General features: G+C 38.3%; 1 protein-coding gene across 12 annotated transcripts in view; it reads right to left on the bottom strand.

Moving 5' to 3' along the window:
• Nucleotides 1-12,608, bottom strand: part of LOC140485944 (ankyrin-2-like) — an 850,179-nt gene that overhangs the window by 268,373 nt on the left and 569,198 nt on the right. For all 12 annotated transcript variants that reach the window (XM_072584685.1, XM_072584421.1, XM_072584596.1 and 9 more), the window contains 2 exons: nt 7,780-7,878; nt 3,931-4,029 (listed from right to left, as the gene is read on the bottom strand). In XM_072584685.1, the coding sequence (XP_072440786.1) occupies nt 3,931-4,029; nt 7,780-7,878 (198 nt within the window). The remainder of the gene's footprint in view (nt 1-3,930; nt 4,030-7,779; nt 7,879-12,608) is intronic.

Raw genomic sequence — 12,608 nt, 5'->3', positions numbered from 1 at the left:
TCACTCACAATTATGTAACTGGCTCCACAAAAAACAAATTCTAATACTTACATTTAAAACCTCACTGATACCTTCAACTAAAGTATTAGCCCAAGTATGCACAATACATATTGATCCAAACTGAAATGGCCATCATAATTCTGATGTTTTGCATGTCAAAACTGGATTTGGGCTTTCAGTGGCAGAGCTCTTAAAATGGCACTTTCCTGTTCTTTCTAGCTAATGGGGTGATAAGGCTACCAATTCAATTCTGACTCAAGCACCATTTCATTAGCATATGGCATAGAAAGTGAAAAATAGCTCAAGTGCATTTTGACGAGTTTATTAAAGCAATGTTGTTATGGAACAAATGCACTTCCATGGTCCAGGAACTTTGTGAGCATTAATTACAGGTATTCCCCAGTTACCTTTGCATCAGAACCAACCACTATCTGTAGACATCTAGTCCCTATGCTCTGGAATGTGCTCTCTAATCCTCTCTGCCTCTTTTCTCCTCTCTCTTCCATAAATGGATCTTTAAAATCTACTTCTTGAATTCCAGTACTGACACGAATTATAACATGTCCTTACATGGTTTGAGTCAAATTTTACCTAATATCACTCCTAAGAAGCACTTTGGGCTGATTTATGATGTTAAAGATGCTATGTAAATATAAGTTGTCAGATATAATACAGACCAAAGGATAAAAGTCTGCCCCAAAAATGTACCTTAACTTTAAACTCAAAGAATAGTCCTTGCAGCAAATCCATATCCCACTGTATTCCAGGTGACAAAAACTTGCTACATGGTGACAGGCGCTCTAACCAGTTGAATTGGTTCACTACTGGCTGTACAAAGAATCATGATTTTGAAGCTCTTTATTAAACCTTTCATTAATCGTCTCTACACGACAAAGAACATTCCCAGATTCTAGTTTTTCCACATAACTGAATTTCCTTATCTCTGATACAATTCTGATAATTTTTCTTTCTACCTTTTCCAATTCTCCTAAGGTGTGGTCTTTAGAATTGGACACAAAATACTTAACAATTTGCAAACTTGGGAAAGTTTGTGGAGCTATACAAATGGTGAGCTGATGAAACAGAAGACTAACCCAATATCTGACAGATTAAAGTGTTTTGCTCGCAGGGAGATGGGGCAGAGTGTGAATCACACAGGGAAGAAAATCCAAACTCAGCACAACCATTTGAATTAATGTTGAGTTTCAAACAGAACTTCTGCAGCTATTGCAAGGGCATAAATCCACACTGGATTGACAAATTTGTGGAGTAGATAAAAACACTCTTGAAGGGTGAATAATATCCATCATGATATCATTTTAAAATCCCACCACCAACCTGACCACTTTAAACATAAAAAAGTTTAAGTAGTCAGGAGTTAAAAATCTCCTGGATTGCTTTGATTGGCAGGCCACCTGATGTAGGTTAGAAAGGAATAACATCATCTCATCCTGCTGTTTTAATAGAGTTCCAAGTTATGGCATAATATCCCTTGAGGTAATGTGACCAGAATCTCAAAAGCTACAATTGTCTTAGCAGGGTTTTCTGAATTGCCAGTGCGATTGACAGAATGAAGAAGCTATTACAACATTCACCACCTTTGATGTAGGGTTTGAATACAAATGTGTTGATTTTTATTAGAGATTAAACATCTTAAGAGATTTCAAGACTTTGAAAGGATTTCACAAACAGATGGTTATTTTAGTACTGAGTGTGGATGAGTAGGCGTGTATTAGATTGTTATTAGTTTTCTTTTCATTTATACATGGCTCGAGGTCTTTCCAAATTGGGTGAATGACTATAGAAGTGGCATGTGGATTTAAAGAGGCATAGACTTGGCTGGGAGTGGGACATGTGTTGCCATGGAGGATATAAATGCTGTGTAAGCATTGGGGGGGATGGGGCTGTGGGGTTGCGAGTGGTGGGAGCTAGAAAGCCTAACTGCTGCAAACTCAACTGGGATAATATCCTAGAGATCCAAAGCAGGTCTTTTAACCAACCGATCTCAGCCAATTTGGATCTGCTTCTGGAGTCAGTAGTAGGTGGCTTAAAAGGGGTCACTGGAAGCCTTTCAGGAACGGTGAGATTTTACCTCTTTTAAAAAAAAAATTGGAGGCTGAATGGAGTATCAATTTCCCTCCTGAGCTCACAAAACTCTACTAGCTGCTAGTTTCAATCCTCCATTCCATGTAGCTCTATGGAAAAGGCAGCTAATTTGCCACTGCAGCAATCCAACATAGTTTGCTGACAACACTAAATGAGCCCAAGACAAGGTGCAGGTCTCATGACTATGATATTGAGCAGATGCTGTGGTGTCACTACGGGCCATTTCTTGGTTTATAACAATGTGTTGTTCTACGTTACTGTGGAAACAGAATCTGTAAACATTTCCTCAAGTCTATCTTCATCAATTTTATTTGTCCAAATGACGTAAAGGTTCAAGAACCCATTATTATTGTTGGACCTTTCTCATTGGGAAGGAATATAAGGCATGGTCTATCGGGGAGGTGCGGGGTTAATCTCGTACACCAGCTGTCTGCATGGTGGTGAAAGCTAAAATCGACCCTTCAGAATCACATTACACTCTGCATTGCAGCTGCTATTAAGTGCTGAAGAATTATGAAGTGCAAGATAAATTCTGCTAAATTTCTTGAGTAACTAACCATTGCTGATGCTTGAGAAAATTATACAGTTGCATACAATACAATACAATACAATACATATATTTGCATAGCCTGGGGGAGCTGGAATGCAATAAAATTCAACATGTAACAATGAACACTGAAAACACAAAACTTGAAACGGATATAAAATCACATACTATTATTTTGTTTCTTCCCCACAGTTTAAAATGTCCTCTCAAGTGCGCATTAAATGGATAACAGTGTGTGTGACAAGAGCGGCAATTTGTAAATTATAAATCATACTCCAAACTCAGAACCTTTATAAACAATTTGTAAATATGTTGATTAGAAATTTCCCCACCCTGGCGTTGGCAGGAAAGGTGATAAGATCAGAAAGTAATTGTATAGGTTGGTGCTGGAGGGAGATACTTCCTCCTTCTCATCACCTCTCACCAATTAAATGCTGGACTACAGGGACTCACTGGAGATGTTCTTAAATTGCCAGCATTTAAGGCTCTTAAGTATCTCAACTCACCACCAGTCCAATTACCTGCATCTCCAGCAGACAAGAAAAGTGCCTGGTTTCCTGGCTGGAAAATCAGGCCTACTTGTCTGCTTGGTTATCAGGGTTGGGGGCATTTGGGAATCAGTCTTCCACATCCTCAGAGCAAATGGAGGCCTGAATTGGAGGAAAGGCCAAGTCTCTGAAAACCACCCCCCCTGCCATTGCTTCCAACTCCCCTGACCTGTTTTTCCACATGACCTGCTACTGAGAAGCAAAAAAAAAAGTCACTTACCTCCCTCTGCTGAGCTGGCAACTTCTGAAATGAGGAGACTCCATTGTGAAGGCCTGTAATTGGCCAACCAGTTTGCAAGTCAGCTCTTAGAACGCTGATTGGTGGGTTTTCTCAGTGCCGTGGGCAAAGTCAGTCTCCACCAAACTCCCCACTCCCATATCGCCTATGATTTTCCAATTTGCAGGCACAATTATCAAAATGATAGCACAGAAGTACTAAACATTCTCTATGGATATCTGAAAACCATTCTCTTTGAAAATTTTTCAAAGACCTTGAATATTGAAATACTGTTATAATCCCTTTGCTTAATGTTACAAAGATAAGTCAGTCAAAATAGAAGGTTCAAAACAGGTATATATGTTCACATATTGATAAAAGGCAAACAGATACCAGGAGCAGAGCTAATATCAGAAAGGATGACACTGCTTGACAGAAGGCAATTTGTGTGATGCCTATTTTAGATCAAGTGTAGAGTTATGCCGATTCTGACATGACTTTCAGCTACTTGCCTGGGACTGCGAATTGATATTGGCTCCCTGTTTCACTAGAGTTCTCACCACCTCAGTTTGTCCAGCCAGAGATGCGATGTGAAGGGCTGAGTTTCCTTTCTGGAAAGAGAGGCAAAATAATTAGAAAGGATATTAGAAAACCCATGGCAAACCTCCACCTTCAGGAGAGATAGGCAAAGAGAGAAACTCAAGAAAAAGAATGTATCTTCCTCAAAGAATATTTTTTGAGGAAAGGTCTTACTAATATTTAGGTTCAGTAAAATTCATTATTAAAGGATTGTGTTTCTTTGAGTAGAAAACCTTGAGATGGCCAAATCTTGGATACTGGCCCACAGTTGCAAATAATAGCAAGCAGCTGCTCAATATGTTAATATTGTTTATTGCACAACCATAACAAACATGAGCATGACTCAATCATTCCACTCTTTTGAGCATGCTCTGTAATTCAAGAAGATTATGGCTGGTTTATTGCATCAGTGAAATCTTTATTATGATTTCCATATTCCTCAATTCTCTGAAAATACAAAAATCTCTTGATCTCAGTCTTGAATATATTCAAAGATTGAGCATAAGAGGTCCTGAGGTAGAAATTTACAAAACATCTATTACTTTTTTGACGAACAAATGTTTCCTCATCTCAGCTCCCTTTACTCAGAGACTGTGAATCCTGGATCTACACTCCCCCCAGCCAGAAGTAATATTCTTCCACCATCAAATCTGTCAGGCCACTTAAGAATTTCCATCTGAGCAGAGAGAAAGCCAGCACAGATTTGTATAGGGCAAGTCATGTCTGATGAATTTGATTGCACTTTTTGAGGATGTGACTAAAACAGTAGCCAGAGTAAAATAAGAGTATATTAGTTATATGAACTTCCAGACGGACTTTAATAAAATCTACTGTTAGAGACTGTTTTTTGCATGCTAAAGCTGAAATTTAAGGCTAACTATTAACCTGGTTAGGTAATTGGCTGCACGTCAGCAGAGAATGATTAGAGATAATGGCTATGTTCTATAATTAGCAGAATCTGACGTGAAGTTTGCAGCAAGGATCTGTGTTGGTACCTCAACTACCCACTGTCTTTATTGATGACTTAAATGGAGAGGTAGAATGCCAAGAATGTTTAGGTTTAAGCTTGAAGGAAAGATTACATGAACCGTAGTTTTATTCTGCAGGATTCAACAAGCTCACAGAGATTTCATCAAAGTTTTCAAGGTATTAAAGGCGAAGGTATAAGGTATGTCGAATGAAATGATTTTCACACTTGGAGAGCTTAGGACAGGAGGAGGGGCAGAACCTCAAAACTGAGATCAAACTTTTCTGATCTATTCCACTATTTTTAACGAAAACCACAACTTCAAATTTTCCTCAAATGCTTTGGAATTTAGCCATTCCTGAACTATCTCAACGCAATTCCATTCCTCCATCAGTTTCAGGCCCCATTTACCACTGGAGCTGTTTAGTTCACTAGGGCTCTAGTCCCAGCCCTATTTGAATGGAGCCCATCTCAGTGGAACAGCTCACTCTTTCCCAGTACTAGTGCTAGTGCTCCATGAATCTTAGATAACTGCAGATGCTGGAAACCAGATTCTGGATTAATGGTGCTGGAAGAGTACAGCAGTTCAGGCAGTTTCAACTCCCTCTCCCACACTGCTGAGGACATAGGGGCCCTGGGCCTCCTTCACCGCTGCTCCCTTACCATCAGATGCCTGGAGGAAGAACACCTCATCTTCCGCCTCAGAACACTTCAACCCCGGGCATCAATGTGGACTTCACCAGTTTCCTCGTTTCCCCTTCCCCCACCTCACCCCAGTTCCAAATTTCCATCTCAGCACTGTCCCCATGACTTGTCCTACCTGCCTATCTTCTTTTCCACCTATCCATTCCACCCTCCCCCTGGCCTATCACCTTCATCCCCTCCCCCACTCACCTATTGTACTCTATGTTACTTTCTCCCCACCCCTACCCTCCTCTCACTTATCTCTCCACTCTTCAGGGTCTCTGCCTATATTCCTGAAGGGCTTTTGCCCAAAACGTCGATTTTACTACTCCTCGGATGCTGCCTGAACTGCTGTGCTCTTCCAGCACTACTAATCCAACATCTGGACTTAAGTTGACAGATGCATAATAGGACCTTGCAATGTACCTAAAGTACTAAAATTGCTTACGAAGCTTAAGCTTCCAATAAACCCCCCTTGCCTGAAACCCTCAGTGAAACTCTCAGACATTGAGACCAGTGTAGACTCAAGAGACTTACCTGAACACCTATCCTGGAAATATTCCATTGATTAATGCTTGATCTAACTCAGTAATTAAACTGTTTAACTGAACCAACACCACAATAAACTGCACAATCACATCTCTGACCTGTGCCAACTACATCATTGTTCAACCCACCCAACAGAATATCCTTCCACTCATCCGCTCAACCATGACATACCTTGTTACAGTCACTGTTCCTTCAGCTTTGCTGAGCAAAAATCTTGGAATTCAATATTGAAGACTCACATCAGAGCTACTCTGCAAGACTGTCTGAAAGAAGTAACTTCGAATTATAGCCAGGAATTGGAAATAAAATGTGGTTTGTCAGCACAGGTAATTTTTTTTTTCTTTTTTAATAAAGGTATAAACTGTATTCCTTACTACACTGTCATATTAACCCACTGTATTCTTTATTCTTATCTTATACCTTTTAGACCAAAAAGAACCTACCTATCTCAGTCTTAAATATACTCAATGACCAGGCCTCCACAGCCTTCTGTGGCAATGAGTATTTGGAATTGTCTCCAAAGGATTCTTCTGAAAAGGAGGCGAAAGCAGAGTTCTTGATTTTTTTTTAGAAACGAGAAGTAAATAGATCCATATGAAGTAAGGAGTTGAAAGGTTATCAGAAATAGCTAAGTGTGCAGATTTGAGGTTACAGTCAGATTAAGCTAGGAGAGCTGAATGGGCTACTCCCACTCCTGATTCATATATTCTAACAATTTCACCTTCTCACCTTTCAGACCACCCTTACTTTATTGTTCTTCATTCAATATTCTTTCCCAGAGTACTGCCACTCTCCTTTTTATCATTTAATTCTGTACATAACCTAAACCTGACCCAAATTTGAATAGTTCTCCAATATCATGACCAAATTTATCACTGTTCTCTCAAGCTCTTGGAAAGCATACAAGGGAAAACTTCTCACCTTTTAGACAATCCACCTTTCACCACTAACAGTCATATTTTGTTGCCACTATTCTGGTTCGTCAGTGTTCTAAATTATTATCTTGTATTCCCCTAAACTCTAAGTAGCTGTCCCAAATACTTTTTCTCTGAGAAACCCTCTGAGTTGAGATCAAGAATCATTGCATATACTTTTAGCCTTCTCAGGAATGACATCATTTATCCACAATCTTTCCTTTTTTCATCATATCAGGCCAAGCTTATGAACATCTGATAACTAGTTCTTGATTTGTTTTAACCATTCCTTCTGGCTTGTTAAGTTTGCATTACACTTGTTTTTTTCATTTTGGTTTCTCCAACATTTTCAGAGAAAAGGATTTTGATTGATTAACCCTTTCCAATGCTCTGTTTACTTTGATAATTAGCTTCAGCAGAAACTCTGCTTTCGGAAGCTAAGATATTAATGGATTGGTGCACGAAGCCTCAAAAGCAGGAAACACAACTTCACACGATGTAGTCAAAGTGCCATAGAGAACATATGCTATGTCCGACTGGCTGACCTCAGGATCTCCGTTTTATTCTGACTACAGGAGTGTGGAGTTCCTATGCAATAGCAGTCTTTAAAAATAAGGACACTATTTAAAGCAAGTATTTTGTTCAGTGGATTTGAAATCAGATATTACCTTTGTCGATGAATCAACAACTGCACCTCTCTCCAATAATTCCTGCACAAGATCCACATGCCCTTCTTTTGCTGCCAGATGCAATGCATTGAGGCCATTCTGTAACAGTAAAATAGATATACCATTATATAATGTATTTCATTAGAAAAATGTACATTTATACAATTACTTGTATTCAAATGAATTAATATGATGAATGGTATATACACTGAATCCTTCTGTTAAATTTTGCATATTATCATTTATGAAAATATACAACTTTTCTGGTTCATCTGCAACCTAAACAAAAGTAATTGACAAATGCTTTTCATCGACTCCATTCAGACATCCCTTTTGAATTGTATTCTGTTTAACTTGGGTCTTTACTTCAGTATCTCAGCTGTAGAGAAAATTTGAAAGCAGAACTCTCTAAAACACTATGTAAAATATATGTTAATAAATGCAAGGAAACATTAAACTTCAAGTATTTATATCTAGACAGACACATTAAAAGAAAAAATATAGCAGTCAAAATAACTTGACTGGAACTGACTACACTATCACTTGAATCTCTGGACTTCAAAATACAACCTGCATTACCTTTTAGTTTAACTTTTCAAAAATCTTTGTAAAGAGTTTTGAAATGGGAGTTTGTTCATCTTAACGTAGCTTTTTAAAAGAAATGAAATTGGAAGTGGATCTCTTTAATGATTGGATGACAAGCAGTTGATCCATTTAAAATATATTAAAACAGTTAGTAAATAAAATCAGGGCAACTGATACAAAATGTAAATCCCTCATTCTGCATTCAAGAAACTCAAGCCATACATACATTGCCTAATTGCAGCAACAAGGTATAGCCAATTTGAAAACAAAATTGATATTTGGGTATACCAAAAAAGCAAGCATCTATTGTTCGTCCCTAGTTGAGAATGTGGTGGCATTCTCGAGCTGCTGCAGTCTGTTTGACTAAAATATGCCATCATGCTTTTAGGTACAGTAGATATGTTTAAGTCAGGAATCTGAGATCCATAGAATTGGATGCACCTGCTACCGCAGTCATTCTAGAGACAGAGGTCTGGGATTCTTTTGGAGAAACCTTTGCAAAGTGCTACAGGAAAATCCAGTAGATTATACAGACAGCAGCCACAGTATGCCAGTGAGAGTGCAACAAATCCAAAGATGGTGGACATAGACCACTCATATAGTTTATTCTGAATAGTATCAAGCCTCCTAACTAAATGGGTGGGGTTGAAATAATAATCATGTGATGAGCGTTCCTTCAGATTTGTGATATGGATCATGCAGTTGCTGGACAGGACACAAGGTGAGACATTCAAACAGAATACCCAGTCTCTGACCTATTCTTAAAGCATTTATATGGTTGCACAGATCAGTTATTAGCGATTAGTGATCACAACCTGCCCAACCCATGAATCCACTCCCAGGTGGTTGACACTGGGAAACTTGTGGATGTAATATTCGTGAATATCAAAGAGAGGTGATCAATGCCTTCGGCCAAATCTTCCAGACTTTGAAAATTTTCAGGTATGATGACTAGCTCTGGATGCTGAGCCCTTTCACAACAGTGATGGAAGTTCAGCTGCAATCTTGTGTGAGCCGGTCATTGATGCTGCCCCCTGTGGAACTTCCGAACAATTAAAGACTCAAATGGGTTCTAGAAGCATGCAGTGCAAAGAGCGAGGCCCATTACTTGGTGACTGGCAAAACTCAACCATAACTGAGAAGTAGCAGGAGCAGTGGGTACACATTGGAGGTGCCATTATTATCAGGGAAGTTGCTAGCACACAATCAGTCTGAGCACTGAGTGACTACTCTGGACAGGGTCCTTAAATTATGGAAAATATTTATTATGGTAATTCGTCAGCCTTTTTGTTTGGCAGTGACATTAAAAGGCCTTATAATCTGATGCAGTACACTATGCTGCTGTTGCCTGTGCAGTGGGATGGCTGACACAGTCCAGGTCTGTGTAATACTGGAAACACTGCCTTGTGCTGCAGAGATTGCTGAAAATTAATCCCTTAACTACCTTAATTAGGTATATTGTAAGTTTGGGTTTCTGGTTTTTGAGTTAGTGACCTGAGTTTTCTGTATGTCTCAAATTTTAATTAATAACTTCCAAATATTTTTGTAGCCATGGTTATTTCTTTTATAACAGTTTATTTGGGGCCTAGTTTTAGAATAAATCAGTTTGTGTGCACCATTCATGATTTATTTGTTTATCATGCGTTGTTTTTTATTCCAATAAAGTAAATAATGGAGCCTTATGGTTTTGGAGGATTCTGGAACTTTTTAAGAAGTATTAGGGGAACACCCATTGCTTGGAGAGGGATATTTTTGGGTTTATTTTTACATTGAGCTTTCGACAGTCCAGAGAAAATATTGGAATAGGAATGATGTATAGACTATTGCTCCTGAGAAGGTGAGAATATTTGGTAAACTGGGCGAGCTAATAATAGCCCCAGACAAAAATTGTTGAGATAAAACCATAAAGAGATTACTTAAAGTGGAGTACATTGAAGCTCAGGTGAATAATAGTTTCACAAGGAAGCTATTTGCAGCTGCAGCCTAAAAGTTGAAGTCACAAGTAACTCAAACCTACCAAGAGATTCTGATATGAGCATTATGAGTGGTGGTTTGGGTCTTGTACCAGAGGTGTACTTGCCTACTATACAAAAGTGGTTTTATTTCTTTTCAATTTATATAGCAATGTTTTGTGATTATACTTTTGCTTTGTGTTTAAAATTTTTGAATTGGTATTCAAAACTTGGTTGTTTGGTTTATTTTGTTTTATTTTCATTTGTTTTATTACTAAACTTTAGTTTCAATGTTAAAGCAAAATCTGCAGCATTGCACATTTATGTTTCGGGAAGAAATATTTTATTAAGACCTAAACAAATCAAAATGTGATCTATCAAATCTATTACTTGACTTCTCATAATAACATGTGCTGGAATCATTGGCATAACACTACTGATGTGTTGGCTGCTATCACCAGCTTCAGGTTATCTCTGGGAAAAGTGAACAGAGGTTAGAACTCCTCAGTAAATCAACTTTTCCCTAATTTTCTTGAGCCTGACAACCTGTATTCTCATCCTAAGGGACCTGGGAAAATGACATTGTTGGTGAAGCTGTTCAATGCTGGAAGTGCAAATTTTACTTGACATTTATCAGAAAAATCTGAATGCTGCCCATCAAGTCTCCAATGGGGTGTTGTCAATTTGGTGTCTTCACATTTTTGCTGTTCTTAATTATTTCTAGAAGTTAGTTTATACTCTTGGATATGTATCTAAGGAAAACTATGCAAATTCGAATTTTTGAAGTAAGAAATGTTCTTGATAAATCATAACATTTCTTTGCATCCACATGGTAAAATTTAGTAATAGTTAAGTTTGTCAGCTAATATACAGGAGGTTCTCCTGCAACAGAGCATAACATTGCTCTAAAACAGACTGGACATATTAAAGGAAACTGCCTACTATCAGGAGGGTCATATGTATTAACCCTCTGAATTACATTACATTACATTAACCCTCTGAAGATTGAGTCTGCAGCTTACAGCAGAGAATGTGGGAGAGTCCACAAGACAGAAACAAAAGAGGTCAGCACCACATAGAGCTCACAAGACACATGACACTCTCATATAATATTGCAACTACTAAACAACCTGTTCCCACTTCAGCAAACAAGAAAATGTTTGCAAATTGAAATAGATTTGCATTACTAGATTCAGAAGTTGAGATCTGTTTTTACATGTGCCTTGTCCACACTAGTTTACTGACTCACAATCTTTCAACATAAATGTTCTGAACTGATGCACCTGCGTAGTAATTCATTAGTGGCCTAATCTGATGGTGAATACAGTGATTCAAACCTTCTTTATTGTTCCTGAACCTGAAAGTGTATAAAGGTAAAAATCACACACAACATCAGGTTATTGTCCAACAGGTTTATTTAGAAGCACTAACTTTTGGAGCACTACTCCTTCATCAGGTAATTGTGGGACAGACTATAACCTGGATTATAACCTGGTGTTGTATGACTTTTAACTTTGTCCACCCCAGTTCAACACTGGCTCCTCTGCACCATAGCCTCAAAATGCAAGACTTACGATATTAAAATATAAAATATCTAAATCAATATAAACAAGTTGCATACAACAAAATTCATTTATGTTCTATTGTTTCTGCCATGGAAGTGATGCACTATTTCAAATGTAATTTTAATAGCAGTGAAGGTTCACAAGTTATTTAATGATAAGATGAACTACAATGTAACATTCCTAAATGTGACAATACAGTGAGGGCAACCAAAGGTTGCTAATGAACAATTGTGCTAAATTTTGCATTAGGCAGGAGGAGTTGACTGTGAAATGTCAGCATTCGTCCTTACTACTCCTTTGACTGCAACTTCAGGATGCTAGGCACATGCAAATAAGAGTGAAAATGCACAAAATTTAACTTAATTATGGATAAGGAGAAAGTGACGACTGCAGATGCTGGAGATCAGAGTCAAAAAGTGTCGTGCTGGAAAAGCACAGCTGGTCAGGCAGCAGCCAAGGCGCAGGAGAGTCTACATTTTAATCTTGCATTTGTATTGGTACAGACTGTACTGTTCAACCCCACTGCACATCTGCTCCACTTCAGTGAGAATTTTAATTCTACTGCTCCTACCTCTTCACTGGAAACCCCTTAAAAAAGTCACACTTTGTTCATCAGGCATAACTGGGTTTTTAGTGGTAGTGTAATTAATCAACTTTGATAAGCAGAAGTTTTACTGCGAAAAATTTTTAGAATCTCACAATTCTGTTAAATGATCACTGGATAATT

Source organism: Chiloscyllium punctatum, chromosome 1, assembly GCF_047496795.1.
Source record: "Chiloscyllium punctatum isolate Juve2018m chromosome 1, sChiPun1.3, whole genome shotgun sequence".
Classification (NCBI taxonomy): Eukaryota; Metazoa; Chordata; class Chondrichthyes; order Orectolobiformes; family Hemiscylliidae; genus Chiloscyllium; species Chiloscyllium punctatum.
This window is presented reverse-complemented; position numbering and strand designations above follow the sequence as displayed.